General features: G+C 46.5%; 1 protein-coding gene across 1 annotated transcript; it reads right to left on the bottom strand.

The window, feature by feature from the left end:
* Window positions 1-212: 212 nt before the first annotated feature.
* On the bottom strand, window positions 213-1501 carry IER3 (immediate early response 3). Its single transcript, XM_038553449.1, has 2 exons — window positions 1222-1501; window positions 213-1141 (listed from the first exon to the last, which is right to left on the bottom strand). Exons 1-2 carry the CDS (start codon window positions 1429-1431, stop codon window positions 881-883), a joined length of 471 nt encoding a protein of 156 aa, XP_038409377.1. The 5' UTR covers window positions 1432-1501; the 3' UTR covers window positions 213-880.
* Window positions 1502-19700: the final 18199 nt, after the last annotated feature.

A 19700-nucleotide genomic window follows, 5' to 3' on the forward strand; every position in this document is an offset into this window, starting at 1 on the left:
GCCCCGGGACGCGGGACGTGACCTCCGCGGGCCCGGAGGTTGCCTCATTTCGGGTTTGCCCCGCGGGGCCTGGGAGGCCGCCCCCGGCTGCACCCGGCCGCCCGGGGCGCAGCGCCTGCTGGGGACGCGGCCCCCGCCCCTCCCGCTCGCCGCTGGCGCCGGGAGGCGGGGACTAGTGGGGAGTCGCCGCTTGCAAAATACACTCGGAGGACTACGGACAAGAAGTCGACTTTATTGGTGTTCACGGAACATACTGGACGGCCGCGCAGCCGCCCCCTGGCCGCCCGCCGACCTCCGACACCCCAGCCACCCACTGGGGGCAACTTTGAGAAGACCGAAGGCCAAGGACCTCACCCCAGTGGTCCGCCGAAGCCTCACACGGCAGATCCAAGGGGCCGAAACCCCGGAGGACGAACACCAGCCCCTAAGCCCACGTGCCAGCGGCGTCCTCGACTCCGCCTGGGCGCTCCCCGGCCCTCCGGGTGCGCTTCAGCCCTGCGCGCCCGCCTCCACCTCTCCCACGAAGCTCAGCAAATACCGAGAGTTCTGCGCTTACAGCACGGGGGCACATCGCGCTCCCCTGCATAAGTTAAAATAAATATTACAGACACCCCTCCATCACCTAGGGGGACATTCATAAATACATATAAATATTAATTAGGATCAGTGAGAAATAAATTAATGACGCTCTTCCGCACCGGGCCTGGCCCCGGAGGGCCGGTGCTCGGCTCGTCTCCGGCGCGGGCTGGCGTCTCTGCTGACGTGCTCTCCGCTCAAGTTGCCTCGCAAGTCCCAGTTTGGGATACGCTCTCGCGCACCAGGTACACCTGGTGTCTATTTGGGTTTTCCGGTTCTTTCGGGGGGAGGTGGGGAGCTCGCGTTAGAAGGCGGCCGGGTGTTGCTGTAGGAAAGTGCTAAGGTCCAGAGCGTAGTCCGAGGGCGCAGAGGTCAGGTTGAGGGGCTCGAGGACCGGGGGCGCCGGGGAGGGCGCAGGGGGTGCGCCGCTGGGGACGTCCCCCCGGGCCAGGGGCGCCGGCACACCCTCCTCGGCCAGCAGAATCTGGCAGAAGATGACGGCGAGCAGGAGGAACAGGAGCCTTTTGGCCGGGTTCGGATCCTCGGCCGGGAGCGGGCGCCGGACCTGGGAGACAAGCAAGGGGACAGGTTGGCGGGACCCCGCGTCGGCCGCCCCCGCCCGCCGCCGGCTCCCGCGGTACCCACCACTCGCGGGTAGAGGACCCTACGGCTGCGCTTCCGATGCCCGCGGGACGCGCCGGGGCGCGCGGCAGGGGCCACCGCAGGCTCCGGGAGAGGATCGAAGGTGAAGATCTCGGGACCGGAGCCCCGCCGGGGCCCGGGGCTGGTGGACGAGACGGAGGTCGGAGCCCGCGGGACGGTCATGGTGGGGAGGGAGCTGCGGGAGCGACACATCGCGCGGCGAGCGGAGCGGAAGGCCGGATGCGGACCCGCGCCGGTGCCGAGCGAATTAAGGGCGCCTCAGACCTGGGCGGGTCCTCCTCGGCTCCTCCCGCCGCCGGGAGGGATGGCCAGAGCAAGCTGGAAATTCCGACGGTTAAGCAAAGAGAGGGGGTGGAGACTTGGTCTGTGCACCCCTAGGCGCCCAAGTGTGTGTGTGTTGGGAGTGTGGGGGTTGGGAGTGGGGTGGGTGAGATCCCGGGCTGCAGGCACATGTCAGGGCATGTGGCAACTAGGCAGGGACCACCGGATAGCTTAGGAGATGGCTGGGCCACCGGCCCCATCTCTGGGGAGGCAGGAGGACTGACCAATCTGGCCACGCTGGGACGATAGTCACCCAGCAAAGTCAAGGAATTACAGTTACACACGCACATTTATACACTTGTAGGTACACACAGAAAACACACACACACACACACACCTCAAGAGGAAAGTAGTTACAGAAATAGCCAAGAAGACAGAGAAATGAACACATTAGTACACGCAGACACCATGCTGCTGACCTCAGCACACATGTTGTAGGGGCAAAAAGAACGTCCCTTCTTTCCTTCTAGCTTCTTTGGCTGGTCTAATAATTAAATTGATACAAGATAGAGTAACAGGAGAAAAGCAGGTTTAATTACATACTTCGGGAGCCTGGGAAGCCATGAGATTCAAAGGCAATAAGGCAATTGGGGTTACATGCTATCTTGAGCTAAGGAATGGAACAGGAGCCTGGGGCTTCAAAGGGGAGGAGGGCAATTCACAGGAAGATAAGAGAAGATGCTCCGAGGCAGATGTTTGTTCTGTCCTGATAAAAAGTTATCTGTGGTAATAGCTGTCTTCATGGTTCAGGTGCCTATCTAAATTATTATTATTGTTTTTTTAAGATTTATTTATTCATTCATTCAGAGAGAGTGAAGAGAGAGGGAGAGACACAGGCAGAGGGAGAAGCAGGAAGCCCGATGTAGGACTGGATCCCAGGTCTCCAGGATCACACCCCAGGCTAAACCACTGTGCCACCGGGGCTGCCCCCTATCTAAATTCTTTTAGGCAGTTAAGGGAGAGAGGTAAAAAGCTCTTCTTGTGTGCTGGGTGTTGATTGCCGTCAGCACATTTTGGGGTGGCCTGGTCTGTTCCCCTTTAACATGCACATAACACATGTGCGTGCGGGCACACACATACACAGAGCAAAGGGGCAGAGACTTCACAGGGGCAACACAACAGAGCTACTACCCACATAGATGTATGCAGAAATGCTCACGTAGGGAAGGTGCTACAAAACAAAGGCAAGAGGTAAGCAACCACCCAGATTTGTCCCTTGCCATCAGATTTGTCCCTTGTTATTTTTTAACACAATTTATATGAAAAGAACATTTTAAACTGTGAGATGTTATTTAAGTGTGGTAGTAGTACTAAGAGAGAATTGCATATTTTCATAACTGCCTTAGAGACAGCTCCTCATGGACACAGTTTAACATCCTTTACTGGAGCCAGGCACCCCGTTAAAGGTCCTGTTGAAAGTACTGAGGTTGGTTTGAAAGTACTGAGGTTGGTTTCAGTGTATGGGCTGGTGAGTAGGGCAAGCCAGATTCAGCAGGCGGCTCACCGTATGCATGCAGAGGGGACCCGGACCCCGGACCCGGAGAACTCTCTGGAAGGTCTTTAAAAAAAAAAAAAAAAAGATTTTATTTATTTATTCATGAGAGACACAGAAAGAGAGAGGCAGAGACAGAAGCAGGCTCCGTGCAGGGAGCCCGATGCAGGACTCGATCCTGGTTCTCCAGGATCACGCCCTGGGCTGAAGGCAGACGTGCTTAACCAGAGACACCCCAGGCGTCCCTCTCTGGAGGGTCTTAAGACAACTGAACACTAAGTGCAAAGGAGGAGGGACCCAAAACAACGAATGTTCATGTCTGTCTAGTCAATAAGGCGAGGGTTCATGGAAGAGTGGCATTTGAGATGACTTTGAACAGTGGGTGGGATACCACAAAATCAGATGTGGAAGATGACTGTGAGGAAGAGAATGGGATCAGCAAAAGCCCTGCACTGGAAAAGTACAGGATGTGTTTGGGGAATTGCTAGAAAAACAATCTTACAGTAAGTTTCCTGTAAAGGAGTAGTGGGAAGTAATGATTCTGGAAAGGAGGGCAGAGTGTGGAGAGCTGAGCTGCGAGGCCAGACTAGATCCTGGATTCCGTGGATCATGAGAGATTATAAAAGGAAGGCAGTTCAAGCTGGGAACTAAATCGGATGACAAGTATGCCCTGCATGGGGAGACACTGTAATAGGGGATCAGAGGCTACTGGAAATGTTCAGGTGGATGGTAACAAGGGCTGGAGATGGGCCATGGCAGAGGGAGCCAAGAGGAGGAGTGGCAGGAAGCAACTTTCCTAGCCTAAGACCACAGGGATTTAGTAATGAGATGGGAATCATTAGAATCAGGGAGCATGGGGCAGCCTGGGTGGCTCAGCAGTTTAGTGCCGCCTTCAGTCCAGGGCGTGATTCTGGAGACCTGGAATTTAGTCCCACGTCGGGCTTCCTGCATGGAGCCTGCTTCTCCCTCTGACTGTGTTTCTGCCTCTCTCTCTCTCTCTCATAAATAAATAAAATACATACATACATACATACATACATAAATAAATAAATAAATAAAATCTTAAAAAAAAGAATCAGAGAGCATGGAGAGTTTGGGGTGCTGACTGTGAGAGCATGAAGGCATCAAGGCTGACTCCAGGGATTTGAAATGCATCTGGCTCAGGTCTTTACTCCAGATCGTATTATGTCTGGTGTACACAGAGTACACATATGATCTCTTCCACCACAGGCTGTGTCACACATGTGTCTGTGCCCTCCATAAAGCCCAGCACACTGCCTTACATGCAGTAGTTGCTCCACAGTCTTGTTAAACGAAGGCTGAAAATACAGAACTATACACACACATATAGTATTCACCCCCTGGCTGTGTCACCTCAAGCTTTGAGACATGGATATACTCTTTCAAACCCCACATACAAATTTACAGTATCTTTTTAAAATTTAATTTACAGTATATTAAGAACAGCTGTGACAATTCTTACACACACATCAAACAAGGAACACCTAATGGCATTTCTCAACCAAGGATGTGTGGGATGCAAACAGGGACATTCCCACGATTGGGCTTCAATTGATACATTATTGCTGTATATACAATCGCTTCCTGGGCCTCTATGTCGCTTGATTTTACACCTATTACTACTGTCTAAACTCATGTGTTACCACACTTCTTCCTGACCAGCATAAAACACACCTCCACAGAGACATGTCCCTTCCCTATACGTGCCTTCCACACCTGCCATCATTGTTTTTACACCCAAGCAGTGAGCCTGCACCTACTTACACCCTTATTCCAGGGCAAGCTGTACACTACACAATGATTAGCATGAATACATGAACTACTTACATGTACTGATGGCCCACATACAGGCTCACACAGATATAAATCAGGGGTGAGGGAGATGGTGATGATGGGAGAAGATGGCTTGGGGGGGCACCCAAGGTCAGGAATGCATAACTTGTTTATGATGGAAAATTTCTCTAGGGCACTTGGCAGGGGAGGGGAAATGAAGTGGGATGTCAGGATCTTATTTCACCACTACCTCCCACATCTAGAATCAGGGCCTCCAGCTGGGCCTAGTTATCTTCACTGTCCTCCTGGCACAGAGAGACCTTTCTTTGTGGCAAGACCAGAATGGGACAGAGAAGAACCAGAAATCTTAGACTGCTCATCATTCCTTCTCAACCAATGTCATCCCTGTTCCTGCTACCCTCAGAGAGCCAAGGCTCTGCATTACCCCCTCCTTGCCATGCAGGAAGCTAGGGAAAAGTTGAGAGTGAATCATTAAGCCAATGAAAGGTTGTGGGGGGGGGAGGGTAGAGCTGGAGGATGAGTTAAGGCCAGGAAGGACCAGGGCTGAGACCAGCAGCTGGACCAGTTCTCACTGCCCTAATCCTGGGGAGACAGGCCTTTGGCCCCTTTCCATTTCACTGCTCTCACTGTTCCTCATTTCCTCTCCATCTTCCCCAAGATTGCCAATGCTCCTTCCTTTCCTTCATTTGACCTGTGATCTTGACCTCCCACCAACGTCCTTCTTAGCCCCTTGTTCATGTTCTTAGAACTCTTGCTACAATGGGGCATCATTTTATGTATTTTTATGTATGTTGTTGTTTTGTGTCCCCCCACTGGAATATAATCTCCATAAATAAACAGGACCACATCCACTCTTTTTCTCATGATATCTTGGTAGTATCTCCAGTACTTGGCCTTTCACCTAGTAGGGGATTAATGTGTATCCTTAGAAACATCCCCTCTGAGGAGCTACCCCTCAGCCTTGGAAGTGTCTGTTTACCCAGCTGTGTCCTTTCAGAGGCCCCCTCCCGGGTTCAAATGCTTCCTCTTCAAAGATGGGATGCGGGATGCTCAACCATGGCACAGAAGGATCTGCCATTAAATTGAGAATAACTGTGCAGGTGATGGATGGCAAAGCACTGGCCCTCACTCCTTGGCAAAGGAGTGAATCATGCCTGATGGCCCACCTAGATAACTGCTACATTGCAGACCAAAGTCTAGAATGGGGGATGAGGGTAATGGGAACAAGACAGATATTTGGAAGTGAGAACATTTGAAAAGGGGAAACAGAGGTCTGGAGTCAGGGTGCTCAAGAAATGGAAACTAAAACCTCAGCTATACCCGGCATTTGGTAGATACTCAGTAACTTTGTTGACTTGAGATGGATTTGTGATAGAAAGGAGGCATGGTGTAACAAAAAAAGCATGTTAGGATCTGGTGGTGTTAGAGGAAACTGGCTTTAAATTCCAGCTCTGGGGATCCCTGGGTGGCGCAGCGGTTTGGTGCCTGCCTTTGGCCCAGGGCGCAATCCTGGAGACCCGGGATCGAATCCCACATCGGGCTCCCAGTGCATGGAGCCTGCTTCTCCCTCTGCCTGTGTCTCTGCCTCTCTCTCTCTCTCTCTGTGTGACTATCATAAATAAATAAAAATTAAAAAAAAAAATTCTAGCTCTGCTACTATTAACTACGTGATACTGGGCCAGCTACTTCGTCTCTGAAAATGTCTCCTCTATTGAAAAGTGGGCATATTGGCTTTAAGGTTATTGTGAAGATTAAGGATACCAAGGGGACTGCTCCTAGGCACTTCCGTGAGGGCCATTATTATGATTATACGAAGAGGGGCTCCTTTGGAGATGAAATGGGCAGCAGTGAGCTAACCCAGGAGTAGGTGACCAGGATGACAAATAGCCTTCAAGTGCTAAGATCATCAGGAGATAGACTTTCTCTTTCTGTTTTCATCCCTCCTTCCTTCCCTCTCCAACTCAGGCAGGTTTTGTGGCTTTTGCTTTTCTCCAAAGAAGCAGAGACTTCTGCATTCCTAGTTCTTGTTGAGCCAAAGTGACTGATTTTAAACACCCTTCCCTAGAATGCACACACATTCTAGCTGGAACAATTCTTGCCAGAGGCATGTAGGGTAGGGTGGGGTGGTGAGTTCTTGGCAGCAAGTTAATGAATAACCATCAAAGACACCCATTAGGACCTTAGGAGGGTCAAGATCAGTCCCTGGCAGTTTCCCCTGATGCAAAAGGAAGGCAAGAGTGCCTGGAGCACCAACGCAAGGTCACAAGAAAACAGTATCCCCTGCCCCAGGATGTAGTTTGGCCCGTCCTAGCTCAGCCCAACTCAACCAGAATTCCCTGGAGGCTGCTGGGAGAGATGGGAAGCTGGGAAAGGATGCGATGTGCCTGTTTTGCCAACACAGGCTTCCCAGGGCCTGGTTTTGTAGCTCCTCCCTTTGGCCTCTCAGTTTCCTACCAGATAATAACTCCATGAGAGCAGGATTTTATCGGTCTTGTTCACTGCTCTATATTCAGTGCCTAAAACTGTGCTTATCCATCACTACAGGCTACTTGAAAAGGCTAGAAATGTAGGGCCCTTTAATTCATTAATGTTACAGAGCTGTTCATGTGGGAAGCAGCTTGTATCTCACTGTAGAACGCTCCTACATCAGTATTAGAGGGTATGATTGTGATTTAACTCAAAGCATAATATGGACGGTAGGGGAGGAGCAAGTGAAACAAATAAAGTATTTCCCCCTTTGTCCTGCCTTTTCAGACACCCTGCATTTACTGGATGAGTTGATCTGTAAAGTCAAGTGCTTAGATTAAAGGCTCTTTGATGTCTTTCCCTCCTCTATAACCCCATGATTCAGCAATGTCTCCCATGGGTTCTCAAAAGTTAAACTAAGCCTTCCTTCTACTTCCAACAGTACTGCCTTTTCTTTGAAGGTTGGAAGAGGCCTCTGGGGGCGGGATGAGTGTTCCTGACCAGCCTGTCTCCAGCTGCTGGCCCATCTCCAGCTGCTGGCCTGCCTGGTAGTATCGCGTGTTAGCACTAGGCTTGACTGGCTGCCAGGGGGTGAGCCCTGGAGTGGTTTTCTGGGAAGGGTAGGTGCCTGTGTGACTCAGAACCAAGTTAGGGAAAAAACATGCTCACTCGATCTCTGGCACCCTCCTGCCTGGCCTGGCTTTGATCATGAGCTCATGAAAGAGGAAGCTGGACCAGGCAGACAGTAGCCCTGCCTTCCCTCATGTTTTCTCTCTATGGCCTCACAGATTCCCTGGAGTGTCTGGGCCTCATGTTGTCATCATCCTGGCTCTGGGGCGGCCCTGACCCTTCTATGAGAGTCTCCCTTCCCAGCCTGATCAGGTTTTTCCCCAGGTTGGAAATCCCACCCAGCACAAAAGGGGATTGCTCACCGGGGGAGGCTGAAAATGCTGTGTCCCTTGGGTCTGTTGATTTGTACCGTGAACCATGACTGTTTAGGTTTGCTCCTGTAACCATTGTATGGTGGTTACAGGTCTGAAATAGACCAAGTGGTGCTAATCCTGGGAGCCTGAACTAAGGGGTTGCTTGGGAGCTAGGGTTTCCCAGTTCAGGAAGACATACAGGGTGGTCCCAAAGTACTGGGCAGCTGAGCTACCCTCAGGGCTGCTTTATACTGAGACTTATCTAATACTTTTGGCATGCAGAACAGTCCACTATCAGAGAGGCACATTTTATTTCAGTGTATTTTATGACAAGGATGGGCCACAAAGAACCTTCCTAACTCTTCTCCCCACAATCCATCTTCTTTGTCTTCCCCAGAGCTTTCTTGTTAAAAGATAAGCTTGACCAAGTCAATGTCTGCCTAGCAACTTCTGTGCTTCCAGCCTTTCATGGGTCTATACTGGCTTCCCAACCTGAATCCAGGCTTTCTCTCTCAACTCTCCCAGTGCTTTCCTGCTGTCCTGAGATACAGCACTACATCTGGTTTTGTGCTTTTTCTCACATGTGCCAAACTCTTACGTATTGGACCCTTCACATATGTGGTTTCTTCTTCTTTTTCCTCTCCATTCTCCTGAGAAAACCTCAAGTTTGAGGCCAAACTCATTTTCCTGAGAAAATATTAGAAAACTAATATTACATGCCCTGACTCCTGCATGTAATATTAGTCCATCTACTTTGTACCTCTTGAGGCATCAAACACAGTTGATCATTTTTATTTTTTAATGTATTTATTTGAGAGAGAAAGATAGCACTAGCGGGAGAGGGAGAATCTCAAACAGATTCCCTTGCTGAGCTCGGAGCCCAATGCAACACAGTGCTTGATTTCACAGCCCTGAGATCATGACCTGGGCTGAAATCAAGAATTGGTCGTTTAACTGACAAAGCCACCCAGGTGTCCTGTCTGTTGAACTTTCTAATTGCCTGGACCTGCCATTGCCCTTTTTGGTCGCCATCACCAGACATTGTGGTGCAGCCATTTTGATGCCGGGAACCTTTCGATGAGGCAAAAAAAGGTTATTAAATTATCAGCATTTAGGCGTGCCTCTGTGGCTCAGTCGGTTAAGCATCTGCCTTCGGCTCGGGTCACAATCCGGAGTCCCAGGATGGAGCCCTGTGTCAGGCTCCCTGCTTGGTAGGGAGTCTGCTTCTCCCTCTCCCTCTGCTCCTCCCCCAACACACACACACACACACACACACACACACACACACACACACTCTATCTCTAATAAATAAATAAAATTTTTTAAAGAAATTGTCAGCACTTAAAATCAGAAAAAAATGCATAAACCAGATATTTTCAACCTATTCCTATGGGTTGTGATCATCCTGTTTCTGACTCCCACTCTTTCACAGAGAATTTGCTAGTGCTTAGTGATATTGTCTTTATTAAAAGCCAGGCACGTTGAAGTATAGTTTACGTATAGTAAAATGCATCCTTTATAGAAGTACAGTGTGATGAGTTTTGACAAACTCATACATTGTACAAATGTCACTACAATCATGATACAGAATATTTCCATTGCCTCACAAAATTCCTTATGCCCCTTTGTGGTCAGTACCCTCTCTCTAGTCTCAGCCCCTGGCAACCACTAATCTGATATTCATTTCTGTAGTTTTGCCTTTTCTAAAATGTCATATAAATAAAACTATGCTAGGCACTCTTTTGTGTCTGAATTCTTTTGCTCAGTATAATATCTCTGTGATTCACCCATGTTCTTGCATGAATCAAGATCTTTCCTTTTGATTTCTGAATTGTATTCCATTGCATAAATATACTACATTTGGCTACTCATTCACTGTTGGTGGACATTTGTGTTTTTTTCTTCTTTCTGGCTATTATGACTAAAGCTACTATGAATATTTTATACAAATCTTTTTGTGGACATGTGTTCTTATTTTTCTTGTGCTCTTATATTTTCTCTGTAAGAGTAGTATAATTAGGTATGGATTTAACTTTATAAGACATTGCCATGTTGTTTTTCAGAGTGGTTTATCATTTTATTCTTTGACAGGACTGTTTAAGGAAGCTACCTCAAAGCATCTCTGTTGCTGGGGCGCTGGTTGGCTCAGTTGGTAGAGCATCCAACTCTTGATCTCAGGGTGGTGAGTTCAAACCCTACTCTGGGCTAAGTATAGCTTACTTAAAAAGCAAAACAAACAAAAAAATCCCTGTCTACCAAATCTGCCAAGTGAAAATGATTTCTTCATCAGAGAACAGGATCTCAGGTTACCTCAGGGGACAGGGATGGGCTGGAATGCAACTAACTCCTTGGTTAGCAACCTATCCCTTAAAGAACTGGCATGTTCTCGGGATGCTGCAGTAGTTTCCCTTGGAACTGCAGCAGCTCCAAGAACACACCTTGCCTGCCCCCCAGACCACCTGTGGCTTGGTATCTGTCTGCCTCGCTCCCCACTCAGTTTCTGCTATATGGCTCTGCACAGGTCGCATGGCCCCATGTAAAGTAACTTGAGCTCATACTGCCATTAGGCACTGTTCTTTCTGACTACTATACATAAATCAATTCATTAAGCCTTCACAAACCCTATTATTATTATTTTAAAATTTATGTATTTATTTATTTGAGGTGGGTGGGAAGGGGCAGAGGGAGAATGAGAATCCTGAGCAGATTCCCCTATGAGCGTGGAGCTGGACACAGGACTCAATCTCACAGCCCTGAGATCACGACCTGAGCCGAAATTAAGAGTCCAATGCTTAACTGACTGAGCCACCCAGGTGCATCCCTACTATTATTATTTATACCCTCATTTTACAGATGAGGAAAATGAGAGGTTCAGTGAAGCAGCTCACTTTCCCAAGACGGCATAACCATAAAGTAGTAAGAGTTAGATTGGAACTCTGGTCTACCTCATTCTGAAGGCCAACAATATGGCATATTGGTCAGAGACTGGAGTCTGGAGCTAGTCTACTTGGGTTCAATTTCATGTTCAAGTTTGTATTTATAAGCCTCCGAAAGGAGGGCTATTATAACATCTGTTTTATAAGTGAAAAGAGGCATTACACAGCAGGAGACCAGCAAGGCTGGAATTGACATGCAGGAAGTTTGGCTCCAGAGACAGAGCAACCAACCTCTATGTTTTCCTGTCTCTCAACAATCCTCATTATTTATGTTATTATTTGTTTTTTTGTTTAACAATTATTTTGAACTTTTTTTTTTACGATTTATTTATTTATTTGTGAGAGAGAGAGAGAGAGAGAGAGGCAGAGACATAGGCAGGCTCCATGCCAGGAGCCTGACGCGGGACTCGATCCTGGGACTCCAGGATTGCGCCCTGGGCCAAAGGCAGGTGCTAAACCGCTGAGCCACCCAGGGATCCTATTTATGTTATTATTTGGATCGCTGCCCTGGTTCTTAGTGTCTTTGGGATTTTATACTGTCCTGACATTTGCGTCCTTGCTTGTGTCTTACTTTCAAACTCTGAATGTGTTGTGTACTCGGTCCCCAGGATAGAATAACCTTGGTGGGCAGCCCTCTTGGCTATATCGCTGGCCTCTTACCAGCCCTTGAGAACTGCTTCTAGGTCAAGCAAGGTTCCAATCCAGCAGGTGAAGTCAGGGAGGTAAGTTATCTGCAGGGTGACCCATGTCTAAGAAATCTTCTCCAGCAACGTATCTCAAAAGGATAAGGACTTAAGATCACCTCAAAGGATTATTTGCTTCCCTAAATAAATTTTGAGCTGTTTCAGTGGAGACAATCAATTGAACCCACTGTCAGGGCTTACTACTGTGCCCGACACGTATTAGGTACTCAACAGGTTTTGCTTGAATGATGAATGAATGAATGAATGAATGAATGAAGAGACCAACATTCTTAGTTTAGCTCTGTGCTGTTCCATAGGGTAGCATGTGACTATTTAAATTTTAATTAAAGAAAATTTAAAATTCCACTTTTCATTTACATCACCACATTTCAAGTACACAGTAACCACATGTGACTAGTGGTTATCCTATTGGAAAGAGCAGATATAGCACAGAAAGTTCTATTGGAGGGGCAGCCCGGGTGGCTCAGCAGTTTAGTGCCGCCTTCGGCCCAGGGCCTGATCCTGGAGACCCGGGGATCGAGCCCCACATTGGGTTCCCTGCATGGAGCCTGCTTCTCCCTCTGCCTGTGTCTCTGCCTCTCTCTCTGTGTGTCTCATGAATAAATAAATAAAATCTTAAAAAAAAAAAAAAAAACAGGAAAGTCCTACTGGACAACACTGGGTTAGACGATGAGGTGAGAGAAGGAAAAATGGTGCATAGGGAAAACATTTATCACAGGCTGATGGCTCTACCTTGCTTTCAACACTTTTAAAACAGCCTAGATCAGTCCTCTCTCATTAGATTTTGCATACTGCCCATTCAGAGGTCTAGGAATCACTTCAGAAATCTGTTATTAAGAAACATATCTCGGGCACCCTGGGTGGCTCAGTGGTTTAGCACCGCCTTCAGCCCAGGACATGATCCTGGAGACCAGGGATGGAGTCCCACGTCGGGCTCCCTGCATGAAGCCTGCTTCTCCCTCTGCCTGTGTCTCTGTCTCTCTGTCTCTGTCTCTCATGAATAAATAAATAAAAATCTTTAAAAAATATATGCCTTAACAAAAAAGAAAGAAAGAAAGAAAGAAAGAAAGAAAGAAAGAAAGAAAGAAAGAAAGAAAGAAAAAAGAAAGAAAGATATCTCTGATCATATCCATGACCCAAACTTCTGAGAAAAAGAAGACAGGAGATTGAAGGAGGAACTAAAACCACAATGTTCTGTCATTGGCCACAGGGAACTCACCCATGCAGGATGCTTTGTGCCCATTATCTCACCTCGTCATTCCAACAGCCTGTAGGACACAGACGGGCAGTGAAGATAACTGGCCGAAAGTCATGTACTTGTGAAATGTTGGAAGTGAGTCCACACTCAAAACATCAGTAGATTGACTGACAAATGTGTTCCAACTAAGAGCAGCAGAAGGCAGAAAGATGGATAAAATATGCTTCAGGAAGCTTATAACCCAGTGAAGGGAAAATAAGAGAAACACACAATGACTACCTAACCGTACACACACACACACACACACACGTATTTATATATAAATACGTTTGTACACTAATATGTATATATTATATACATTACATGTATGTGTAGACACATACACACATGTATATACATACATACACACATAATACATACTAACTAAGATTTGTTTGGTATGTTAGAACTTACAAGTACTTTTCCTAAGCAAGTCACTGTGATGAATGTCAAATGAATGGAATGTTGATACAGAAAGCAAGCGTTCTAGGAATTTAGAGCACAGTGAGATCACTGCAGGGTGGGGTGAGGGGGGCAAGTTTTGATTGAGGCACAGAACTAGAAAGAATTCTGGACAGTCCTGCAAACCTGAATACAACTTCTGGCTTCCATGCTACAAACCTTCAGATTCTTCATTGCTTCTAGTTTTTAATGAGATGATTATAAATTCGTTTTTCTTTCCAGAGGATAAAATGCTGATGGAGTACTTAGTGGTCTGTGCTTTCTTTCTGATCCTCCATCTAAATGATCAACATATTAAAAACAACAACAGGGGTGCCTGGGGTGGCTCAGTCAGTTAAGTGTCTACCTTTGGCTCAGATCATGATCCTGAAGTCCTGGAACTGAGCTGCATTGGGCTCCCTTCTCACTGGGGAGTCTGCTTCTCCCTTTGCCCCTCACCTCACTCATGCTCACTCTTACTTTCTCTCTCTCTCAAGTAAATAAAATCTTAAAAAAAAATGCGACAGCAACAAACCTCCCACACATTTTATGCAATTCTAGAAACAGAATAACTTTGATACTCTACATGTAAACAGATTTGAGTTGCCTTTACTTAATTACCTTATGATAAGCATCCAATGGTTTAGCTCCAACACCTTACTTAATACTCAGCGTTATGTAATGACAGTTCTGCCCATAATTCTTGCAGTGTAGAATGCATAAAACTCCAGCCCTATATTCTGACTGAGCTTGCCTCAGTTCTTACATAATCATAGCCACCTCCCTATTGGTGGTGATTTAGAAATATCTTTCCAAAGTTCTGTGCACCTTGCCTCAGCTACCTGTAATTTTTCCTAAAGCTTCTGTCTTTCTTCCTTTGGATTTCTTCAGTTTCAAGTCATAGAAACTCATTATGGCTAATTTAAACAGAAAACTTGAGTGTTGGAGGGTATTAGATAGCTCACAGAATCAAAGGAAGGCTAGAGAACCAACCAGGCTTAGGGGACACAGCAATGAAGGTAGCTCTAGGGGATTCAATGGCAGGAATCAAGTCTTGCCTTGCCACCTGCTGAAACAAATGAATAAAAATCAGATTTTTCCATCTCTCCCATTCATGTTCATCATTCCAAGCCCCAGTAGAGAAACCTGGTTAGCCTAGTTTAGGCAGGAGCTAGATGAAAAAAGGACACCTAACCTGACAGTCATTATGACCACACAGAGGTAATTCCCCAATGAATCCAGTGACTGCTGTCAGAGGAAGGGAGAGTGTGTGCTGAATGATCAAGCCTTCATATCCTCCATACCCCATTTTCTCTTCCTGACCTCAATTTCCTACCTTTTAAAATTTTCCACAATTGGGATAACCCACATATCTGCCTAAGGTTATAGAAAAGATATTTTTTAAAAATCCATTTGTGGAAAAAATAAAAAATAAAAAATAAAAAATAAATAAAAATCCATTTGTGGGGATCCCTGGGTGGCTCAGTGGTTTAATGCCTTTGTTCAGCCCAGGGCGTGATCCTGGAGTCCCAGGATCAAGTCCCACATCAGGCTCCCTGCATGGAGCCTGCTTCTCCCTCTGCCTGTGTCTCTGCCTCTCTCTGTCTCTGTATCTTTCATGAATAAATAAATAAAATTGAAAAAAAAATCCATTTGTATTGGAATTTTCCCCAAAAGGTGTTAATGGTTGGAGAAGTCTGGCCTTGCCCCTCAGAAGTTTGGTAGGAGGCTTAAAGAAGGTAATGTAAGAAAAATGCCTATTACAGTGCCTAGCCTGTAGCAAGCTCTGTTAAACGTCATTGCCATACCAGCCCTTCCCCAGTAGTTTGCAGGAGCTGGCTTATACCAGCTCACAAGAGCTAATCATTCTATTTTTGGGATTTTTGTGAGCCAATTGACATAATATTGGTAGTTTGAAGTTGACCTTAATAAGAATATATACGCCATGGACATTGGAAATGTTGCAAATGAGGGCTTGCCCCATACCCTACCCTGAAAGTAGTTATTAATCATTACCCAATACATCAATGCATCTACTTCTTTCTTCGCAAAATGTGAATAGAACCATGAAGGACTGAGCGCCAGTTAGGATTAGATTCAGCTGTGAGTAAAAACAGTGGCTTACAATATATAAATTCATTCCTTAGATTGAGGTAGGTCATTTGGGCTTGGCTCACCATCTAATTTGTTGCCTCACCATCCTCAATACATGGCTTTTACTTCGTGATCTAACATGGCTATGGTAGAGGCCAAGGGCCAGCTGCCCCAGTTTGGCATGAACATTATTTTGAGTTAAAAGCAATCAAAACAAAAAAAAAAAAAAAAAAAGCAATCAAAACACAGCCAATTAGGAGAAGCTCTTCAACTCTCCCTTGTTGCCTGCTTATACCAGAGAGAGCTCTCTTGTATCAAAGAGAGCTATTTAACAGAGATTCCTCTTTACTGAAGAAACTTATCTGCAAAATAGAGAGATCTTTGTTTTCCAAATATTTTTCACCTTCCGGTTAATGGTCTTTCACTCCTTTGTATCCTTAAACACTAGCTCTCTCTCATATAAATGTCATGTTGCCTCATTGTCTTTGGAATTTCATGTCTGTGTGGATTCCCTGTATGTATACTATTAAATTTGGTTTTCTCCTGTTAATCTTTCTCATGTCACTTTGATTCTTTGTCCAGCTAGAAGGACCTTGAAGGACAGAGGAAATTCTTCTTCCCTAACACTGCTCAAGCTCCACACTACAGCCAGTAGGGAAGAGAAAGGGAAACACACTCTCCTTTCTATTAAGGCCACTGACAGAAGTAATGTGCAACATTTCCACTTCTATGAAATAGGTTGAGGTGAAGTCACTTAACCACATCTAGCTGAAAGGGTGGCTAGAGCATGTTTCCCAGATGGAAACTGGAAAGAAAGAGTGAATGGATATTGGGAGGCAACTGGCCATTCCTCTTGTCACCAGCTAGAACCCAGGACTTGACCTTTACTGACTGCTGGCTTATACTCATAAAACTTTGTCCCACATTTTTCCTTAAGCTCTTTTTTCCAGCTTCTTTCTCTCTTTTAAAGATTGATTTATTTATTTTTAGAGAGAGAGAGCAAAAGAGAGAGCGTGCATGTGCATGGGGGGAGGGGCAGGGGAAGAGGGACAGAGAGAAACCCAAGTAGCAAGGAGCTCAATGTGGGGCTCGGTCTCATGACCCTGAGATCATGACCCAAGCCAAAACTAAGAGTGGGATGCTCAGTTGACTGTGCCACCCAGGCGCCCCTCCAGTTTATCACTTAACTTGGGCAAATGGAAAGCAAAACCAACTTTCAAGCAATAGCAACTGTCCCATCAGGACCTCCCACTGGCCCAGACTACCCAAACCAGTTTGAGTTTAGCTTCTGGGTCACATCTGCACAGTTGGATGATGGAGTGACCTCTAAAATTACCTTCAATTACCTTTACCTCATTATAATACTAAAACCTCCACCCAAGGAAGAGCCTCAGTCTCACTCATACAATATACAATGCATGTATAGGCATATTTCCTTAAGGCTCATGCATGACCTTATGCCTGCCTTTACATTAAATGACAAGGCTTCCCTATCTAAATATTCACCCTAACCATAAATAAAGGAGCCCGTCACCCTTGCTCAGGGAGTCATATCTTTGGAGGCTATACCCCATGATCTCCCTACTTGCTGCAAATAAAGTTTTCTGTGTGGGACAACCTGGTGCAGTTTCTGATTCACCAAGGAGTGAATTCACATTAGTTCTGGTTATACTCTCACTAATGGGCAGGACTTAGGAAAGTATAAATGAGAGGGGAAAGTCATGCTGGTATAGTAGAAATGTGTGTGGTTTCTGGAACTTTGAAGGAGCTGGCTGGAATAGAAACCTAGAATACTGAAAATGAGATTAAATAAACAAGATGGAAGCCAGATCTCAGTGAGAGTCCAGGAAAGAAGACCAAAGGATCTTGATCTGGTACCATGAAAAAGAGGAGGCATTAATGTTTTGGGTAGGGAAGCTGTACAATCAGAGGCATTTAAAAAATTTTAATCTGGCACTTACATGCTAGACATGTTGAAGGAGGGTGGAAAAACAGGAAGCATCAGGCAGGGTGGAGGGGAGACAGATTTCACAATCCAGCTGTGAAGTAGAAGTACATCTGAGGCATTTGCTAGACAATGTGTTCAGATTGATGTCTGGCCTGATAGGGAGTTTCAGGGTAGGGTGGCCAAGACACGGCATTTATAGAGTAAACATAACAAACCTCCCTTGGTAGGAGTTTTTGATTGGGTCACTTAGAAGCAGAACCTGGTGCGGGACCAGGAGAAGGAGAATGAGGGAAACGGGACGGCCAAGGGGAAGAGGGCGAGTAAAGGTGTGGGCTGAGCCCACTGGGAGGCTTTTGGCACAAATGGCAAAAGGGTGGGCTCCAGTTACAGACAAGTGGGCTGGTGCTTTGTAGCCCTACACCAGGCAGTCATTGACTCAGGTCTGTCCAGAGTATGTGTAAGGGAGGAAGACTCGGTTCCCCTTTGGTTCCAGGGTAATTCATTGACCAAAAAAGGAGGACAGCTATGTGTGGTTATTAGACCACATGCTTGTGAGTGATGAGTGGACCAGCTGCTAAAAAGGATCTGAGTGAGGCCCAGGCAGCATCCATTGCAGTGGGCCCATTTTGAGAGTGTTGGATTTAAGGTTTGGTATATGACTAGGGGGAAATGGGAGCTACAAGAGAGGAGTTCACAGAGAAGAATGGGGCTAGCTATGCAGATCCTGGAGTAAGGGACTCTGGCACACAGATGGTAGTTTCAACAAGAGGAAACGAGCTCTTTGAGGGCCATGGATAGAGAGAGAGAGGAGCAAGCCCTTGGAAAGGAAGTTGGCTATACCCTAGAGGGAAGGTGGGTAGGAGAAGAGGAATCAATGAATAAAACAAGGGGTGGCTCAGTCAGCTGACCATCTGCCTTTGGCTTGGGTCATGATCCTGTGGTCCTGGGATCAAATCCTACATCAGGCTCCCTGGTTGAGGAGAGACTGTTTCTCTGTCTCCTCCCTGCTTGTGTGCTCTCTCTCAGTCTCTCTCTCTCAAATGAATAAATAAAATATTTTATTATTTTTTTAAGATTTTATTTATTTATTCATGGGAGACACAGAGAAAGAGGCAGAGACACAGGCAGAGGGAGAAGCAGGCTTCCTGCAGGGAGCTGGATGCGGGACTCGATCCCAGGACCCCGGGATCACGACCTGTCAGAGGCAGACACTCAACCACTGAGCTACCCAGGCGTCCCTAAATAAAACCTTTTTTAAAAAAAATTTTTTTTAATGATTAAAACAAGGCATAGATCAGCAGAAAGGTTGTTAGTGCGGTAGTTGAACTTATCACTGGAAGTCAAGAGAAGAAGACGTTGAGGAAGAATGAGTATGGAAAAAAAGTTGAGTTGTTTTTTGTTAGTTCAGATGTTGTTGGTGGCCATTGAGGGGACAATTTCACAGCAGAACTGAATTAGAAACTACGTGGCGAGAGCTAGTAATGCTTTCCATATTTAATGCCATTCCATTCTGGTTCTAAATTCCTCCAGGGCACTTCCTGCTCCAGTTGATATGTGCTCATTCTTGCTTGTCCTAAGGTTACTCTATGTTCTGGTTACCTAATGTTGCCTCACAGATTACCCCAAGACTTAGTAGCATGAGACACCCTTTGTTACGTTCATGAGTTCTGTGGGTTAGGAATTTGGATGGAGCCCAATGGGGATGGCTTGTCTCTGTTTCCTGTCGGGGGGCTGCAGCTGGAATACTCAAAACCCGCGGACCAGAGTCATCTGCAGGATTTTTTTTTTTTATTTTTATTTATTTATTCACGATAGACAGAGAGAGAGAGAGAGAGAGGCAGAGACACAGGCAGAGGGAGAAGCAGGCTCCACACCAGGAGCCTGACGTGGGACTCGATCCTAGGACTCCAAGATCGTGCCCTGGGCCAAAGGCAGGCGCCAAACCGCTGAACCACCCAGGGATCCCCATCTGCAGGATTTTTTGCTCACGCATCTGACCGTGGATGCTGTCTATTGGCTGGGGGGCCTCAGTTTCACTCCTAATGATCTAGATGGATTTTTCCTGCGTGGTGCCTGGGTTACTG

The sequence above is a fragment of the Canis lupus genome, chromosome 12, assembly GCF_011100685.1.
Source record: "Canis lupus familiaris isolate Mischka breed German Shepherd chromosome 12, alternate assembly UU_Cfam_GSD_1.0, whole genome shotgun sequence".
In the NCBI taxonomy this organism is placed as follows: domain Eukaryota; kingdom Metazoa; phylum Chordata; class Mammalia; order Carnivora; family Canidae; genus Canis; species Canis lupus.

Coding starts and splice junctions, on each gene's coding strand:
- IER3 (XM_038553449.1), bottom strand. CDS start 1,431: ATGTGTCGCTCCCGCAGCTCCCTCCCCACCATGACCGTCCCGCGGGCT. Junction 1,142..1,221: donor GGGTCCTCTACCCGCGAGTG/GTGGGTACCGCG, acceptor CTTGTCTCCCAG/GTCCGGCGCCCGCTCCCGGC.